This window comes from Eretmochelys imbricata, chromosome 3, assembly GCF_965152235.1.
Source record: "Eretmochelys imbricata isolate rEreImb1 chromosome 3, rEreImb1.hap1, whole genome shotgun sequence".
In the NCBI taxonomy this organism is placed as follows: domain Eukaryota; kingdom Metazoa; phylum Chordata; order Testudines; family Cheloniidae; genus Eretmochelys; species Eretmochelys imbricata.
This window is the reverse complement of record NC_135574.1, coordinates 85,265,432-85,282,941: the sequence shown is the minus strand read 5'-3', so window position 1 is coordinate 85,282,941 and position 17,510 is coordinate 85,265,432. Positions and strand designations below refer to the sequence as shown.

General features: G+C 42.8%; 1 protein-coding gene across 1 annotated transcript in view; it reads right to left on the bottom strand.

Moving 5' to 3' along the window:
- AMD1 (adenosylmethionine decarboxylase 1) overlaps positions 1-16,757 on the bottom strand; it is a 43,901-nt gene extending 27,144 nt beyond the window's left edge. Inside the window, exon 1 of the mRNA XM_077812944.1 lies at positions 16,313-16,757. Coding sequence (XP_077669070.1) covers positions 16,313-16,443 — 131 coding nt within the window. The 5' untranslated portion in view covers positions 16,444-16,757. The remainder of the gene's footprint in view (positions 1-16,312) is intronic.
- Between the last annotated feature and the right edge of the window lie 753 nt (positions 16,758-17,510).

Sequence of the window (17,510 nt, the reverse complement as noted above, 5' to 3'; positions counted from 1 at the left end):
GGCGACTCCTGCTGGCTGCTCCGGGAATTAGCTCTGTTCACCAGCAGGGCATCGTCCTCTTGTGTCTCACTCTCCCTCACTGCTTCTCCATTGTCTCTGCTGTCTGTGGGGATCCGCGTTGCCCCGGACCACAGCAGCCTCTTCAGGGCACGGCCCTCTGGCTGTGCTCCAACTCAGGTATCTCCCCCCTTCCAGGTGAGCCAACAGTCCTTCGCCTGCCCTCTCACTGCAGTGGTGAACTACAGCCCCTACTCCAGCCCTTCGCTTAGGGGCAAACTGCAATCCTTTGGCTGGCCACTTCCCTTGGCAGCCAGTGGGGCAAGGGGGGTGGGGGGGACAGGCCCACCAGCTACTCTGTGCCCCAACCCAGGGACCCTATAGCAGGCAACTGCTCACTGCCTCGTCTTCCCCTCTGCCACTACCTGCTTTCCCTGGGCCACTTTCCCATAGCCCCAGCACCTACTTGGCCCCTGTATCAAGACCACAGTCTAGGAGCCGGCCAGGCTGGAGCTCCGCTTCCTCCCCCAACCCTGCCCAGCATTGCTCTGTATCAGATACTTCTCTCTACAGGCAACCAGTCCTCCTCCCTCAAGCTCCAGGAGACTCAGCTCCTCTCTCCCCTGCAGCCCTTCTTATAGGACCCAGCCTGGCCCAGATTGGCTGCACCATCACAGTCATTAATAAAATGGGTTTTCAAAGTCTCCCCAAGATATACTGCTCCAGGTCAGCAACTCTTCGAACGCTCAAAGGCACATTCAACCATTCTGCACTTACTGAGCCTATTGTTTAATCGCTCATTGCTGCATTCCAGATGTCTGATGTATGGTTTTATGAGCGATAGGAGTAAGGGGCAGGCTGGGTCTCCCAGGATCACTATTGGCATTTCAACATCAATGGTGATTTTGCAATCTGGAAAACAAATCCTTGCTTACAGCTTTCTGAAAAGACCTGTCTTCTTAAAGATGCATGCGTCAGACACTTTCCCAGACCATCCCACATTGTCAATAAAACATCCCCAGTGATACACCAGCACTTGCACCACCATAGAAAAGTATCCCTTGCTGTTTATGTACTCTGTGGCAATGGTGGTCTGGTGCCAATAAGGATATGCATGCTATTGCTCCATTGCAGTTGGATAACCCCACTGCGGCAAAACCACCCAGTATCTCCTGCATATTGCCCAGAGTGACAACCCTTCTTAGGAGAAGGCGATTAATGTCCCTGCATACTTTGATTACAGCAACCCCATGGTGGATTTCCCAAATACAAATTGATTCCCCACTGACCAGTAGCAATCTGGCATTGCAAGCTTTCACACAGCAATTGCCACTCGCTTTTCCCACTGTCAGAGCATGTCTCATTTTAGTGTTGCTGCACTGCAGGGCTGGGGAGGGCTCAGCACACAGTTCCTGGAAAGTGGCCTTATGTGTACAGAAGTTCTGCAGCTACTTGCTCATCATCCCATACTTGCATAATGATACAATCTCACCAATCAGAGCTTGTTTCTTGGGACCAGAATTGGCATACCATTGTGTTCAGCTGCTGTGCGATTGACAACGATCAGGAATTGTTTTGTTCCATGGCTTCCAGCAAGGCTACTTGAAGGACACTGCAATGTTCTGTGCAGCGGCTCCTCTCATGGTTCTGGAAATACCACTGGATAAGGTGCATGGTTTTTGTAACGCTCACAATAATAGTGCACAGCTGTGTAAAGTCCATATTTTTCTAGAGATGGCATACATGTAGTTATGCCAGCCTTTTGGAAAAAAGGCAAAAATATTACAGGTTGCAGATGAACTCAGGGGAGGGAGAAAAGCATATCATGGGAAGTTGAAGCCATGTGCCCAATCACCCGTTTGCAAGCCCCTCCCAAAACTCCCTGCGGCTATGCATCCAAATACTGCTAGTGAGGATGCACTCCACTGACACAATGACTGTGGCATGGACATGCACAAACAACATAATTACTCCGGTGCCTGTATGTCGACTTAAGTTTGTAGACATGCCAAGACTGAAATGTGGAGCATTGATCAATCCCACTGTCTGAAGTCTGAATTGTTAATTGCTGCCTGGTGGTAAGGGGCAGAGCGGAAATGAGCTAAGCAGGGTGACTTTGGTATAAAAAAATCAGTTCCCAGGCAAATTCCAGAGCCATGAATAGAGGCAGAAAACAGTTATGGCAGGAGCTTAGAGAAATTGAGATTTTTTTCCTTCCAGGTCCCACTCAGATTTCAAGATGACCAGCAACAGAACAGCTGTGGTGACTTGCCACAGATGTGCCATGTTTTCTTTCCTGTCTGAAGTCAGAAGTGACTTCCTGTGCATGAAATGCAAGCTGGTGGCTGTGTTGGAAAAAGATTCTTAGATTAAGGGGCAAATAGAGACACTGAGGAGTTCCTAGATGCAAGAACCATCAGTACACCAGGTTCAAGAAAAAAAGGAGCTGGCCACCAAAGAATGAGAGAGAGGAAGTCAGGGGAGACCTAGCAGTGTGAAAGCATGAGAAGAGGTCGCAGTGGTGTTCTACACAGCTGGGGACAGCTTAAGATGGGCAGGCTGTGGCTACCAGAGAAAAGAGGACCAGGAGGAATTCCACACAGCTAGCAGTTTCCAATCGATACCAGGTCCTCAACATGGAAACTGTGGAAGATACCTCAAGATCCAGCTGGTCCAAGGGAACATACGGGACACCATCTAACCCTGTAGATGATAGCTCAACTCAACCTGTAAGAAAAAAGAAAAAATATCAAGTTTGCCTAAGAAGAGTTCTCCAACTGTCTAAAGAAGACAGACTATTCTTGTTGGAGATTCAATGTTTGGAAGAACTGAGAAAAACATTCTGCAAGGCACAGGAGGACAACAGGATGGTGTGCTGCCTTTCCAGAGCCAAAACATGAGACATCACTAACAATAAATAGGATTCTCAAGTTAATGGGCAAGGATCCATTTGTGATGGTTCATATCACTAATGACACTGTATTGTGGGATATCACAGATCACAAAAAGACTTCAGGGTACTTGGAAGGGTGCTGAAGGAGAAGAATTTCCAAGTGATCACAGTTTCTTCTTGTCCTGCGAGCAAAGGAAGACAAGGCAGAAGACTCTGGAAGTGAAGTACTAGCTAGGTAAGCGGTGTAGACGTTTGATATTGTGGAACACTGACCACCTTCTATGGTAAAAGGAGACTGCATAGTTTAGATGACCTCCATCTCAGTAGAAAGCGAACCAATCTCCTAAGAGACAAGCTGGCTAGAAGGAAGATATAAGCACTCATTTACCACAAAATCAAGATGCTGCAACAAAATTAATCAAGAAACCAAAGGACATGAAGAAATTCTTCATTTGCCTATATACCAATGCCAAGAGCATGGGTAACCAGAGGAATTGGAACTGGAATTGGAACATTTTGGAACATAAATTCAACCTAATTGGTATTACTAAAACCTGATGGGGAATGATCTCCATGACAGGATTATTTAAATCAATGGTTGTAACCTATTTAGAAAGGATCAAGTGGGCAAAAACAGGAATGGGAATGGCACTGTCAAAAAATGTTTTGGGAGTCACTGAACTTAGAAAATGATTTTGAAAGCTTGTGGATCAACATCCTAACAGATAAAGTATAAGGTGTGTACTGGTTGGCATCTGCTACAGACCACCAAATCACACCAGGGAATAGGATGACTGGCTCCTTACACAACTACCTATCATGTGTAAGAAAAAAAGCTGTGTGATCACAGAGGACTTCAAAACATATGCTGGACATATGATGCACCAGTACTAAATCACCCACAGAATATCTAATTATTAGAGATGACAATTTCCTAACTCAAAAATGTTGCCTCGAACAGAGGGGAATTCTACACTAGACCTCATCTTGAGGGATAAAGAAGAACTAATCACACAACTTAGAGCTAACTGTAGTTTAGGTACAAGTGATAACAATTTAATCACATTTATAAAGTACAAACAGAATGAAGTCCAAACCAGTAATATATATGGTTCTTGAAAATGTCAGTTTCACAAAGCTGAAAATTACTGAGCCTAATTAGTTGGAACAAATTAATAGGAAAAAATGTGAATGATAATTGCAAACCGTTTAAGGACTTTACTAGAGGTCTGAAAAGCCACACACAAGGAAGAAGACTATTGGTTAAAAACAACCTAGTTTAGAAGGGAAGCGAAGTGAGCTATAAAAAATATAAAACAAATGGAAGAAAGGGGAAGATGACGGCATAAATATAAATCAGAAAATAGGAATTGTTAGCAAATTGATAAGATAACCAAAGGAACAAGGAAAAATCTTTGGCCACCAGAGTTAAGGCTAATAAGGAGCTTAAAATTAAAACAAAGAATGCTAACAGCATTGGTCCATTACTAGATGGAAATGGCAAAATTATCAAAACAGAAAAGTCAGAAGTGTTCAATAAATATTTGTTTTGTATTTGGAAAAACAGATGAAATAGTCATATGCTAACACTTTCATTCTACTGCATCTCTGGAGGATGTTAAACAGCAGCTACTAAAGTTAAAAATGTTTAAATCAGTAAGTCCAGATAACTTGAATCCAACAGTTTTAAAAGAGCTGGCTGAGGAACTTGCTGGACCATAATGTTTATTTTCAATACGTCTTGGAACACTGGAGGAGTTCCAAAAGATTACAAAAAAGGTAAATAATGGCACAACATTAAGAAGGGTAAAGGAAATGACTCAGGTAATTATAGGCCTGTCAGTTTGACACTGATCCAGGGTAAGATAACAGAATGGCAGATACAAGACTTGATTAATAATCAATTAAAGGAGGGTAATATAAGTAATGCTAATCAACGTGAGTTTATGAAGATGGATTCTTTCTAACTTGACATTTTTTATATGATACTACAAGTTTGGTTAATAAAGGTAATAGTGTTGATGTAATAAACTTTTGTAAGGCATTTGACTTGGTACTGCATGACATTGTAATTAAAAAATAGAATGATAAAATTAACAGGGCACACATTAAAAGCTGGCAAATAGCTCTCAAAATGTAGTTGTAAATGGGGAATCAGCATTTAGAGGGTGTTTCTAGAGGGGTCCCACTGGGATGAGTACTTGGTCCTATGCTATTTAACATTTTTAGACGTGACCTGGAAGAAAACCAAAATCCTTGAAAGTTTGCAGATGACAAATATTAGGGGAGTGGTAAAATAAGGAAAGAAGACAGGTCACTGATACAGAGCAAGCCAGATTGCTTGGCCTCAAGCAAACTATGTTTTAATATGGCTAAATATATACACATCTAGGAACAAAGAATGTAGGCCATATTTAAAAGATGGGGGACTGTATCCTGGGAAGCAGTGACTCAGAAAAACATTTAGGGGTCATGGAGAAGGATGAGCCGAACATGAGTTCCCAATGAGAGACTGTTGCCAAAAGGGCTAATGTAATCCTTGAATCCATGAGCAGAGGAATCTCAAAGAGCAGAGAGATTATTTTACCTCTATATTTGGTACTGGTGCGACCACTGCTGAACACTGTATCCAGTTCTGGTGTCCATAATTCAGGGAGGATGTTGATAATTTGGAGACAGTTCAGAGAAGAGGCATGAGGATGATTAAAGGATCAGAAAACATGCCACAGATTGAGCTCCTTTCATCTATCACTATATCTTAAAGAGAAGATTAAGGGGTAACTTGGTTACAGTCTAAAAGTACCTACATGGAGAACAAATATTTGATAATGGGCTCTTCCACCTAGCAAAGATAACACAATTCAATGACTGGAAGTTGAAGCTAGACAAATTCAGACTGGAAATAAAGCACTGATTTTAACAGTGAGAATAATTAACCATTGGAACAATTTACCAAGGGTCATGGTAGATTCTCCATCTCCAGATGTTTTTCTAAAATATGCTCTAGAAATTATTTTGGGAACGGTTCTATGGCCTGGATTGTACAGGAGATCAGACTATATGATCACAATGGTCCATTCTAGCCTTGATATCTATGAAACAGTCTTGTATTTGGGCACAATTGGTATTTTCACTGATTGTGCCTAAGCAACACAGCAGCCTTGTGACTAGGGTCAAGTCTATTATACCACAAACTTGTCACTCAATTCACCAGAAAGCTTTGGCAGCAAAGCAATGCCAGCAGAACGGACAACGGTACTTGATAAGGCTTTGAAGTTTACAACTTTCACCAGGTAAATGCATGCCTCTACTTTAAGAAAGGAAATAGGCACTCAGCAGCAGCTTGTCTTCCACACTGGTATTTTCTGACTTTCACAAGGCAAAGTTCTGAATGGTGTGTTTAAGCTCAAAGAACCAAGGATTTTTCCTTGCTGAATGTAGATCAGCCCTTGCAGAACACTTATCAGTGAAGTGCTACTTTATTCTGAAAGTTTATCTGCAGAGGCAGAATATGGCAAGGGTTCTTAACCTATGATTACAAACAGGTGTTTGAGTTGTGACAACCAAGCCATTTTTGTATTGCTAATTGGAAAGGAGGGGGAGTCCCAGTATGGCAAAGGTTCAGAATGACTGCTCTAAGGGCTTGCATATGCCAGAGACTTTTGCACAAATGAAACTATAGCTACACCAATATAACCCCCCCCACTACTATACTGAATCAGCATAAAAGTGATTTGCACCAATACAGATCAATTTGGAGGTAAGAGACTGCTGTAGGTTGCTTTTTATTTACATTATTGTAACATTTATAGTAGGAGACTACAATGTGCAGAAGTCTCTGGTGCAGACAAACCCTATGATGAATCATCTTCAGAAGACAGGTTTAAGACAAGGTTTCGCATACAGCTTCATTCAACTTCAAGTTAATCAAACAACTAGGCAACTGATTTTTGCTGACCCTAAGGTAGCAACTTAAAATGGATTTCACTCTACATCACACTCTGCCACAAGATTGTTTATTACAGGACACTCAATTACCAGATCACTTATATAAAGATGTCCCTGCCCATCCAGAACTATGTTTTAACTAGTTCACTAGCAGATTAAGCATGGTTCACTGGGAGAATTCATACAGCAATGACCAGGGCAGTCAGGCTGTACTGCTTTGCATTATTGCCTGTCAGATGATTATGCTCAGCAATTGGAAAGCAGGAACATGGAGGCTGGCTAAATGAACAGGGTCAGCAGTCTGATAATAGGGACATTCCTATCCAGACATTTAAAATCCAAGGTGAAATCCTGTAATGCAGATCAGCTATCTACTGAATAGGTAGTTATGAAACTATTTTCTAGAATAACACACCATTTACAATTGTATTTTTCAATGTGTAAAAGCTAAAGGGACATCAACTTAGAAATATCTGTCAGATGTTTTCCTACTTGATTAAGAGTAATGCATAGAGTTTTTTTAATGCAGCAACAGGCAAGATATTTTTAATTTGAAAAAAGGGAAACTCAAATTGTCAGGAGGTTTAGGAAGCCCAGAACACGAAGCTACTTTTAACTTAATTTTAAGCTGACTAGATTTCAAATTGCATGTCCCTTTGGATTGTTTGTTCTATATTTTAACCAATGTTTAAAAGTCAGCTTAATCTTTTAAATACTTTTTAGATTTTTCCTGAACATGAAGTCTTCTTAGTTGATGCACCAACTCGGCTGTGTGAAAAAGTGACTTATTTTTCTTTGAGTCAAACAAATGTCTGAGTAACATCTGAATGATGGATTTAAAAATAGTAAGAATCCAAATTTTCTTCAGACTTTTGAAAGAAAAGTTTGCATGGAAGCAACATTTTCATCTTAAGTTGCTAAACAATTTGAATAAATGCTATTTTAAGAATGCTCTGTTGTAGCCTGTAAATGCATATTGCTACTATAAAAGCTAGTTGAATAGGAACAATATTACAAACAGACCAATCATAGTTAAATACAAACAGTACTTAAGAGTCTACCTGTACTAGGTAGTATGAACCTGTGCATAATGTACTTAGTGTCTTATTGCTTCCACTATGGGTTACTAATAACCTTAAAATTTACCAGTGGTGTCGGATTTTTATTTTAAATCCGCAAATATTAACTGTTAGGGCCCATTCTGGAATTCCCACTCATGTGAGTGGTCTATTTATGCACAGGTAGTTCAACTGAAGTCAAAGGGACAACTTTCATGAGTGTTATCACATTCAGACCTTAATTGCCCAGAAGAAACAACATACCTACAACAAAACAGGATCCGTGTAGTTGTTCCCCTATTTCATACACAACTTGATGACAGGGTGGACTGATTTAAAAATCAAAATTATTTAAATTACCAATTTTAATAATAATTTCAAACAGCAAGCAAGAAACCTTGATTTAAATAAATTTTAGTTATTTTACACATTTTATTCAGTTATTTTTCTAAAGAAAGGTTGATTCTCACTGGTTGGTAACCTTTAAAACGGGTTTATCTACAACTAAATACATCCTTTACACTAAACTTGACATCTTGCTAACCAGGAGGATGCACTATATCTACACATGTATTAGACAACTATATAGCTTAATTTACATTTATTCAGATTCTTAATTTTTACCTTTTTATTCAATGAGAAAATGGTGAATGACTTACTAGATACTTTTTTATTTGTGATTTGTAAAAAAATTTGGATGGAAATTCAAATGTGATTAAAAATGCACAAAAACAGCATTTACTTTAAAGAAAACTACCTTAAATGTGGTGGATAAATTTAAAAGTTTATCAAAACATGTTTTGCCTTTAAAACTGAAGTATTATTGAACTTATTGCTTCTGGTCACCATGTCCTCCAAGATTTTACAACTAGCACATACATATCCCCTCAAACCCTGTTTTTATTCCTAGATTGGAAAATAAAAACAAACCTTCAAGCTTTATAACTCAAATGATTTCTTAACTCTGAATGAACTAGTAATTGAACCAAACTGAATAAACTGAAGAGAAAATATTCCCTGCACACCTTCAAAAGAGGCAGCTACTCTGCTGTCAAAAGCAGGTTCAGCATTTAAACTCCGCTTCCAGGTGCTTAGCCAACAACTTCCATCAGCAGTTCAGTGGTATAAATTTAAAACGTCAGCTACAACATGTACTGCTTAATCATTTAAATTAAATACAAAAATAAATCATAGTAAGTTTAAACCTGAATCAACTGCCAATTTCAAATTAAATTTGAAATAGTTTATATTTTTAATTTAAATAAAAAAATTCTTTTTTTTAAAAAATCCACCATGTTTGGTGTAAACAGTGCTGTTTTTAGCCATTACAGATTTCAGGTTCAAACTGTTTCATATACTGATTCAGAACTCAATTTCTCCTATTACTGAAGCTATGTAAATTGATACCATTTATGTTTGCCTGGTAGTTCAAAGTCCATACTTTATATTCCTTACACATTACCAGAATTTAAATTGAGGCTACATCTGTAGAGAGTACAAGAGCATTCTAAAGCCAACAATTTAAACCTAGAAGCAAAGATTCACTCAATTTCTCAAATTGAAAAAAGTCCATCCAAAACATTAAATGGCAGCTAAGTAATTGCTTGCTTTAAGTAGGTTCATATCCGTGTATGCAATGCAACTCTAGATAAAATAGTTTAATTGGCATAAACAGAACTGTCACCACTAAGACGATAGTTACAATTTCTTTTGGTATGGTCCGCTTTTTAATTTTTATTTCTATGGTAACTATACAGCTTTTAAACAGCATATAACACATTTCAAAGGTCTTGGTGGTCAGAGAGCTGAACAGTCATATCATGCTAGCTATTCCTTATTTCAGTTGCTAAACTGCTCTAACATATAGCTGAAAACACAAGCTTTCCTAATACTATTTTTCCATATATGCAGTTATTGTAGTTACCACAGGGATATGGTGCTATTTTGAATGTGAAGAGAGGTGGACCATCCGAAGGTAAATATGGTCCACACTGACATTTCCATCTAGTCCAGTGCTCTCAAACTCAAATGACCACGAGGGCCACATGAGAACTAGTACATTGGCCCGAGGACCGCATCACTGACCCCCCGCTCCGCTGCCCCGCCCCCACTCCTATGAGGCCCTGCTCCTGCCCCACCTCTTCCCAGCTCCCATTCCAACCCCTTCCCCGAAATCCCCACCCCCAACTCCACCCCCCCCCGCCCCTAGAGGGTGCAGGAGGGGTGCTGGGTATGACAGGGGATTGAGGTGCAGGAGGGGGAGCAGGGCATCTGGGTGCAGGAGGGGTGTGTGGTGCAGCAGGGGATTGGGGCTGCCCTGCCCCCTGTGCTGCTCCAGGAAGCGGCCGGAACCTGGTGGGGCCCACAGGGGTCTGTGTGTTGCCCTGGCCACGCCTTCAGGCACCGCCCCCCACAGCTCCCATTGGCTGGGAACCGCTGTATTTTAGAGCAGGGCAAGCAGGCTAGAGCCGCTCTAGGTAAACACTGGGGGGGGGGGGGGCGCGGCGGCGTGGGGAGCTGGTGGGCTGCGTGTTTGAGACCCCTGATCTAGTCAGACTGCCAGCATTCATGACATGAGAAAAAAAAGTAAACTTTTCTTAAGCACTCTTTAAAGGAAATGGACTTAATCTTTAGCAAAGCTCTGTGAGAATTCTAAAGATGAAGCACAAAGTTATGTAGGAAGCAAACTGTATTTATTGTACTTTATACACGTGTGAAGATTTTGTACACCTCCCAGTAATCTGACAGTTCCACTTTTAGTTTCAAACCAAGTGGTGAAGACCACCACAGAATTTTAAAGCAGGCTTAAAAGCGTAGTATCACCAATGGAAAAGATCTTTCTGCAGAGAATAGGGCTGAATGCCCCAGAGTTATCTTAACTTTTATGACTGCTGCCTATTTTTGTCTTGCAGGGTCCATCAGAGCGTGAAGGGGCCAGTTTACAGTTAGTTGTAAGCATATTATAAAGAAATGTTTTTTTAGTTATTTACTTCCAATTAACTAAAAAAATTATATTTAACTATAATTTTAATAGAAGAGCAATGCTAACTTATGAATATAGATGTTTGCAGAGAGAGTCTGATATAAGCATTTCAGAAATTTGTATTGCTTTCACCAATTTAGTTCACATGTGAAGATTTACTTTAACAGAAATAATTGTAATGGTATTACAATTAAATGCTCAGTGATCTAAATATTAAGTATAATTATGTATATAGATTTCTTCCATAAGGAAATTTTTATTTCACTTCTTTACATGATCTTGTTTGTCAAAGAGGAATTGCTACATATTTGGGACATGCCAACACAAACTTAAGTATAAGGAATTTTCAATTGGAGAAAACAGTATGCAGTACCGTTCAACATAAGATTTTAACTTATTTTCTTCAGAATCTCATGGTAATTAAGACCCATAAATCAAACCACAGAAGTTCTTAAATCTTTGATCAAATTTTAAAAAGCGAGAAGATTGACTGGCTGTTCAAAATACAGTTAGTAGCTATGATTTCATAAGTAAAAGCGAGCTTTAATAGACTCTGAATAATTCCTTGAAAAGCAATGAACCATATTTAGAAATGACTTCCCAAAGTTATATGCATGAACATTAACTGCAGAAAGATATGAAATAAACCTCTTAAAAATTATTCTGGATCTCTGGGTTTCTCTGGATTTCAGGGCGGGTAGGAACAGTGTCTCCAGCCTCTTTGCCAGAAGCTGGGAATGGGCAACCGGTGGATGGATCACTTGATTACATGTTCTGTTCACTTCCTCTGGGGCACCTGGCACTGGCCACTGTCAGAAGACAGGATACTGGCCTAGATGCTCCTTTGGTCTGACCCAGTAGGGCCATTCTTATGTTCCTATCTTTACTACTCTAGAGTTATGGAGAAAAACAAAGAGTATAGAATGTACTTAAATAGACTGCCGAGCAGGGTGGATAAAAATCACTGATTTTTTTTTTAAAAAATCAGTTTTTTATTTAAATTGGATTTTGAGGGAAAAATCCATCTAAAGATCGTATTAACTAAGATGCATTATAGCACAAAGATATCATCATGGAACAGAGATTATAAATTCTAATTCTATAGCAAGAGAATATATTCATGTAATGTTTAAGAAAAGTTTTCCAAATGAGTTCCAATAGTTCATGGATTAGGGACCCAATCTTATGGAGTTCCAGGAGCTTCTGTATAGATTTAGGTTATTCTTCCTATCTACCCAACAGGACTCAGTGCTCAGTCTAGAACAGTAATACTCAAAGTGGTGGTCCGCGGACCGGTGCCAGTCCGTGAGCCATCGGCTGCCGGTCTGCGTGCACATTGGAAAAAAAACTTGCCGGTCCCCCACATCAGATAGCTTGAGCAGCGCTGGTCTAGAAGATACCATCGGAGATGCTTTGTTTTGCCGTTCTGAAACTGTGGATTTGTGTCTCCAGAGATAACATGCTTGTTAACAGCGAAAATGTTTTTAAATAAATAAACACACAGAGGTGAGAAATAACAGACCTCAACCCTATTGTCCCTCTGCAAATTTGTGTAGAGTCAATCCCTTACCTCTCTCAAAGTGCAAAGTTTCAAAAAGTTCAATGAATAGACAATTGTTGGGGGCGGAATAGATCTGGACAAGGAGAAGACGACCGGAGATAAATGTGAGAAGGGAAGCACAGGCAGTAGAAACAAAAGTGAAACTGTTTGAGCAGCATATTCCTGAAGTCTTGAAGTCTTTCTGAGTGTAGCCTTCATTGCTTTGAAATCTACCATACCATTCTCTCACTAGAAGGGAAAACCTGTAATGGCAGCAGGCCACAAAAGAGACCAGGTTTGGGAACAAGAACCATTCGAGAAATATATGTTTGCGGATGATGTTTTAAAAAAAGTCACACCAGTGAACTGGTGGAAGTCACTTAACCACTTGGATTCAGAGACTGCTGAAGTGATCATCTCACTTTTAACAGCAATAGCGTCTTCTGCCAGTGGGAAGAGAATATTTTCTTCCTTTGGACTAATTCATTCCAAATTGAGAAATTGTTTGGGACCTGAAAGAGCAGGAAAGGTTGTTTTTCTTTTCCAGATTATGAACAGGAAAATGAAGGTGAAGACAACTGAGTTAGCTGCAAAGCCAATATTTTAAGTTTTTCACGTTGACCTGGCTGACAGTCAATTTAATTTTTTTATATTTCATTTAACTATTTTAGTTAAAAATAATTTTAATAAAAACAAACCTGATTAAAAAAACTTGATTGTTTAATTCAAAAATTCATATGCTTGTTTTGTTAAAATATATGTTTGCTATTGAAGGAAAAAAATTCAGAATACATCATGGTTTTAGTTAAACACAACAATTTATATGTCTGTTTGGCGATGTTCTCCTAATACAGCATGGCAAGAAAATCCTCCAAATATTAATGATTAACCTGTTGAATTGGAGATATTTATGAAGTCATTGGGAAGTGAACTATTTGCTTCAATTACCTTTGGTAACTGAAATAACCAAGCAATCATTCATTTTCTGATATAGCTGTAAAACTAATATGAAAAATTTTCAAAATAAATCACTTGAAAAATGTATAGTGTGTACCTGCTAAAAATGAAGCCTACATCCGAGTAGTGAAAAATATGTATTAAGGTGATAACCAACAAGAATGCACTTTTATGTAAAAATCCATGATTAAACAGAGGCTTTCTGACTAGCGATTTAAATCATGATTTAAATCAAATCCACCCTTTTGCAGAGTGGCTATTGAACAGACAAGGGAAGAAGTCAGCATAAGTTCCCTCTCCATTTGATTCAATTGAAGAAAATAAACCATACAAATAAGTGTGCCTAGCTTCTTGAAGTGTAAATTTTAGGGCTTTATCTCCATACTTCTAGAACTATAGTTTGGCAAACAAGACCTTTTCTAAATACAACTTGCACGGGTTTAACTAGTTTTACTGTTCTTTTTTAAATATGAGCTTTTCCAAGGCACAAAGAGCACTTAGGTGCCCACCTCCCATTGAAAGTCAGTACCTTCGCATGCCCCAAATGGAGTATGAGGGACAGGACATAGAATAGACCAGGTAGACCAGAGTACTCAGGGGGTCTGTGACTCCATGGTTCAGTTGTTATAGTACTTGAGTTTGCACTTGTTACTTGGTGAAACCTAAATATAGAACTCTCAACCAATTTGGTGTTTTTGCCCTGCTTCTTGACAGGCTGTCCTGTGATTGGCACTCTGACTCATGAGCTACTCCAAAGAGCTTGACGGTATGTTTTCCAAATCGGAAGCTTTTCTCCACATAGGATGCTAGCCTGGATACAATCAATCCGATTCTTCCGGTAACCACTTCTACCACTCTCTGAACACGTTTCAGAGTAACAGCCATGTTAGTCTGTATTTGCAAAAAGAAAAGGAGTACTTGTGGATCCCTCTGAACATGGGATGCCTTTCCTGAGCTGATCTGCAATGCCTCATGTGATTCAAATTATTAAGACCTACTTCTACTGCAATAATCTGCAAGAAATTTGCCAATAATTACTAGACAAAAAGGAAGTTAGGGAGATAGCTTCCTACATACAAAAGCCCTGGAACTAAAGTGTGCCAGTCATCATCCTGACCACTCTGCTTTGTATGTTGTATCTCCCTTTTCCCTTTCAGACAGTAAATACCTCAGAACAGGGACAGTTTACAGTACTCAACGTATTTTGTGCCACTACTGAAATATAAGCAAACAACTTGGGTACATTAAGAGACCTGGTGCACATTAGCACTACTTCTCTCATAAGTGTCCATTTGCCTGAACTACTAAACAGTATGTAAACTACTTATCAGCTTTTTTCCATGCTCTTTCTACAGTACTAAAAGCATGTAAACATACTTAGAAATTAGTGGTGAAAAATACATATCTACAACGAAGATTCACAACTGTAATTTCCTTCTGACCTCCAGCATCTGAACACATCACTTCAATGGCAGATCCTTCTGCTAACCACCTTTACAGTCCAAGCACTCAAAGGGAGTACAGATGTTTAACTCTTGGCAGACACCCCTCCCTAGGCAACACAACACTGTCTGGTGAGACAACCTAGAGTAGCAGAAACCTCATGTGTGTCACGCCCAACACTGTTTAATCAAAGACCTGTGCCCCAGCAGGTTTGTCTTAGATACTGCACTGACAAAACAGAGCATTCACAGCTCAGAGAGCTGTCCCTACCACGTAAAGCAGAATAGTTTGAAGCACGTGCACAGGAGAGACCCAGCCCTCTCCTCCTCCCCCCCTCCCCGCATGAGTGGGATGGAAGAAGCGCCAGCACATTCCTAAAATGCCCATTGGGTGACAGACCCAGACCCAAACCTCATTGGCTTGAATTTGTCAATGGCATAGGAGAGGCAGCCCGACTGAGGGGGGGGGGGCGCGGAGAAGAGGGGAAGGCTGAGCCAGGAAACTCACGTGTAATCGTGGTTCCAGCCACACTTCAGCACTGTGAGGGGGCTACTCCCTATCACCTGCCAGGCTGCCCCACCGCGCCACAACCACAGACAAGGGATCCCCACAGATTAATATCTCCTGCGGGGGAGGGAGGTTGTTATCTGAACCCGCTCTACGCATTACAGAGAGTTGGGGCTGCTGTGATAGCCACCACGAGGGAACCCCCAGCCCTGCCTCCACAGCAGAGAAAGACGACACGCTCGCTCCTTCCCTACTGCAGGCTCCGTGGGCGGGGGAAAGTAGTGAATACCCACTCTTGGGAAGGTCTGGACACAGGTGACAGCCCACGCCGGTCTACGGGCAGCTCACCCCTTTCTCCTCACTCCGGTCGCTTGGCAGCAGGGGACCCCGCCATAAAGGCGGCTCCCTCCTGGGTTTCGTTATCAGGGGAAGGGCCAGGCGCTAACCGAATCCCTGACTCAAGCCGCAGGGTGCGCACGAGGCAGCGGCCCCTGCAGCTGTGGCCCCTCCGCGTGCGCGGGGCCGCGGGCAGCACTGCGACACTTGCCCCCGCGGCTCCCCTGGCCCGTCACCACATGTTGCCAGCAGGGCCTTACGGGCTCCACGCGGTGGAGGCGGGTGTCATGGCTCCTGCGCAGAGCCCGGTCACTGACTAGCACCTTCGCCGGGCCCGGGCGCGCTCTCCTGCAGCCAGCGGGGACCGCGCCGCGGGCGGGCTGTGAGCGAGGCGCTGCCCGGGGCCCCTGGAAGGCGGGGGAAGGTCACACTCGGCGTGAGGCCGGAGCGGGCAAGGTCAGGCCGGCACCCCGGGCACGCACAGGCCGCGCCTCAGGCCGGGGACGGTTAACGCTCCCCGCCCTCCCCGGAGCCTCACCCGGGAAAGCGCCAGGCGCGCCCCTCCCCCCAGCCCAACCGCACCCCAAAGCGGCTCGCGGCGCCCACCGGCGACAGCCCGGCTCCCCTCCGCCCGCCCCCAGCGCGCCAACCTGGGGATGGTGCGGAGATCGCCGGACCCCTTGCTCTGGTGCGGCTCCTGCGGCGAGGGCTGCTCCCGGGAGAACCACACCTCCAGCAGCTTCTCGGTCCCTTCGAAGAAGTGTGCACCGTTCTCCTCCATTGCGCGACAACTCGGCAACCAACAACCACAGAAATTAACCCCAGCCCGGCGGCCGCCCCGGCGGCTGCTGCACGGGCCGCGCCGCCGCCGGGTCCCCGGCCGCGAGTCACCTTCCAGGGGATAACGTTATGTGACCCTTCAACAAAACCAACAACAGTGAAACCGCCTGGGTGCGCGGCGGCTGCGGCGTGAGCGCGGGGGTTACAGTCCGGGCGGGCGGGCGCGGGGCAGGCGAGGCGGTTCGGTTCCTTGTATTCCGTATGTTCCCCTGTTGCAGAGAAGAGCGTAGAGCGAGCGCTAGCTAATGTCGCCGGCCATACTGTGTAAGCGAGGGGGCGCCGCGCACGCAGCCGCCTTTATACCCGCACAGGTAACAGGGAACTGGCCGCCGAGCGCGCCCATTGGACACGCTCCTCTCGGCCCCGCACTCTCCCAGCCCCCATTGGACAGCGCACCTGCCTGTCAACCGCCTCGGCCTGTTCGACTCCACCCTCAACAGCCGCCCGCCCAGCGAGAGCTGGGTGAGCGAGATCGACATGGGGAAAGCAGGAGTATGTGCGGTGTGAGGAGCATAAGGGGGCGTCTGGGGCTCGAGCGGAGGGCGGTCAGAAGGTGTTTAAGAGTGAGGTGTGGGGCTGGGGATATCACTGTTCTTGAGGCTGAGAAGGGAGAAGTGTGACACAAGCTACTTGTGTGAAAGAAAGGGGAGGGGAGGAAATAGGGGAGAAAGTGTAGTTTTTTGAACGTGGTGCAAACCCCAGAGCATTAAACTAAATCAGCATTAGCCAGTTGTGAACAGATGTAAGTGTGTCTACAGAGGGGTGTGCACCAGTTTAACTAAAACAACTTAACTACATTTAGTTTAAAAATTGATTTAAGTGAAAATGGTGCAACTTTTGTGTGCAGACATGGCAGCGGTATAAGAAATAGCCTGTGTCTGAGAGAGAGAAAGAACAGTGATAGTGCAATGGAAAACGTGTGTGCGTGAAAGAAAAGGGGGTGATTGTATATGGGTGAGGCCTTGTCTACACACAAAAGTAGTGCAGGTTTAACTAAATCTTTTTTTT